Below are 1,485 nucleotides of genomic sequence, written 5' to 3'. Positions count from 1 at the left end.
TTGTGGTTTAAACCCGATTTTATTGTGGTGATAGGAAATTTTTGAATGAATACCAATATTGGCTATATGTTGATTTGGCTTACAGGTTACAAAAACAATAACAGCCAATTTTCAGCTGATTATAGTCCAGATGGGAAGTACGTAATCAGCGCTAGCGAAGATTCGCAAGTATACGTTTGGAGGCATGAAGGAAGTCGAGGGAAAAACAAACATACGATCATCAAAACCTACGAACACTTCCCTTGTAAAGAAGTGTCCGTTACAGCACCATGGCCCGGCAGCAGCAGGATCGACCCACCAGTCGTCGCAATGCATTCCAAACGACACTCCAAAAGGTCCACCACCACCCTGCCGCCTACCGCCACCGCTGCTGGCAGCATTTCTCCCCTACACGATGATACCGGCCATGGTAAGAGAGCAGCATCGCTGCCACCTCTTCCTAAAAGGAGTGGTGAGAGCATTAAYGAGGACTTGGATCATCATTCCAGTACTGACTCGAGCGTTGGCCCTAGCGAGTCGTTCAACTCTGCCGCCAGTTCTCCGGGAAGGTTCGACGATGTAACGGGATCTTCACCTAACCATCCATCACCCTCGAGGCATGAAGGTGGTGGCGGCCATGGCCACAAGACCATCCAAGCAACGGCATGGGGTTTAGTGATTGTGACAGGAGGGTTGGGTGGTGAGATTAGGGTTTATCAAAATGTGGGTYTGCCATTTAAGGTTGGTCGTTTGTAATCTTAATTTCTTTCGAAAAGTCAGGTTAAATATCTTTTAAAAAAAACGTATAGCACTAGAAGTTAGTGGTGAAATGTGTGTCATTCGATCGATCTTGATAAAATCCTACCACTAGAAGAAAAAACAGATACCAAATAGCCTTAGTGGACAAAACCAGGAATTAAGCTTCTTTTTTGTTCCTGACTTATTGTAAAATATGAAAACCTTTTAGTTTATATAGTATAAGGTTTAATTTTGTATAAATACATAAGTCATCTTAAGGAAGTTTACCGAATGCTTATTTGGTAAGTATTTATTGTAGAGTGTCATATTTCTTTCTGAAGTACAAAATTTTGAAGCCGTACATGTCAATTGACATCTTATCTTGAATAAGTAGATTATAATTATTATTCCATGATTATTTAGGATGATAGTATAGGATCTGGATATTTTTAAATATTAATTTACTATTAAATAACTAATTACTAAATAAAAATAAAAATAAAATATTTTTAATTTCAATTTAAGTGCAAATCCCACAATTTTGAAATAATGGATTTTGGACAAATTTTTTAGTTAACAGATTTTTTAAAACATTTCTTCAAATACATAAAATATCATAAAAAATGTTTGAAATTCTCTAAATTTGGAAACCTGTCAAAAAATTTATTGTGAAGATGAACGTTTTTTTTATATTTTCATAAATAAGAATTTTTAAAAATTTAAAATTTAAAAAAATTAATGGTATTTTAACGATTTAGAGTCCGTGTA

General features: G+C 35.9%; 1 protein-coding gene across 1 annotated transcript in view; it reads left to right on the top strand.

Annotated features, from left to right (window-relative positions):
* LOC112504719 (WD repeat-containing protein 44-like) overlaps positions 1-735 on the top strand; it is a 4,234-nt gene extending 3,499 nt beyond the window's left edge. Inside the window, exon 7 of the mRNA XM_025108660.1 lies at positions 86-735. Coding sequence (XP_024964428.1) covers positions 86-735 — 650 coding nt within the window. The remainder of the gene's footprint in view (positions 1-85) is intronic.
* The last annotated feature ends 750 nt before the right edge of the window (positions 736-1,485 follow it).

The sequence above is a fragment of the Cynara cardunculus genome (genome assembly GCF_001531365.2).
Source record: "Cynara cardunculus var. scolymus isolate 2C chromosome LG 2, CcrdV1, whole genome shotgun sequence".
NCBI lineage: Eukaryota > Viridiplantae > Streptophyta > Magnoliopsida > Asterales > Asteraceae > Cynara > Cynara cardunculus.
Note: the sequence above shows the minus strand (reverse complement) of the source record. Positions and strands in the feature narration are given on the sequence as shown.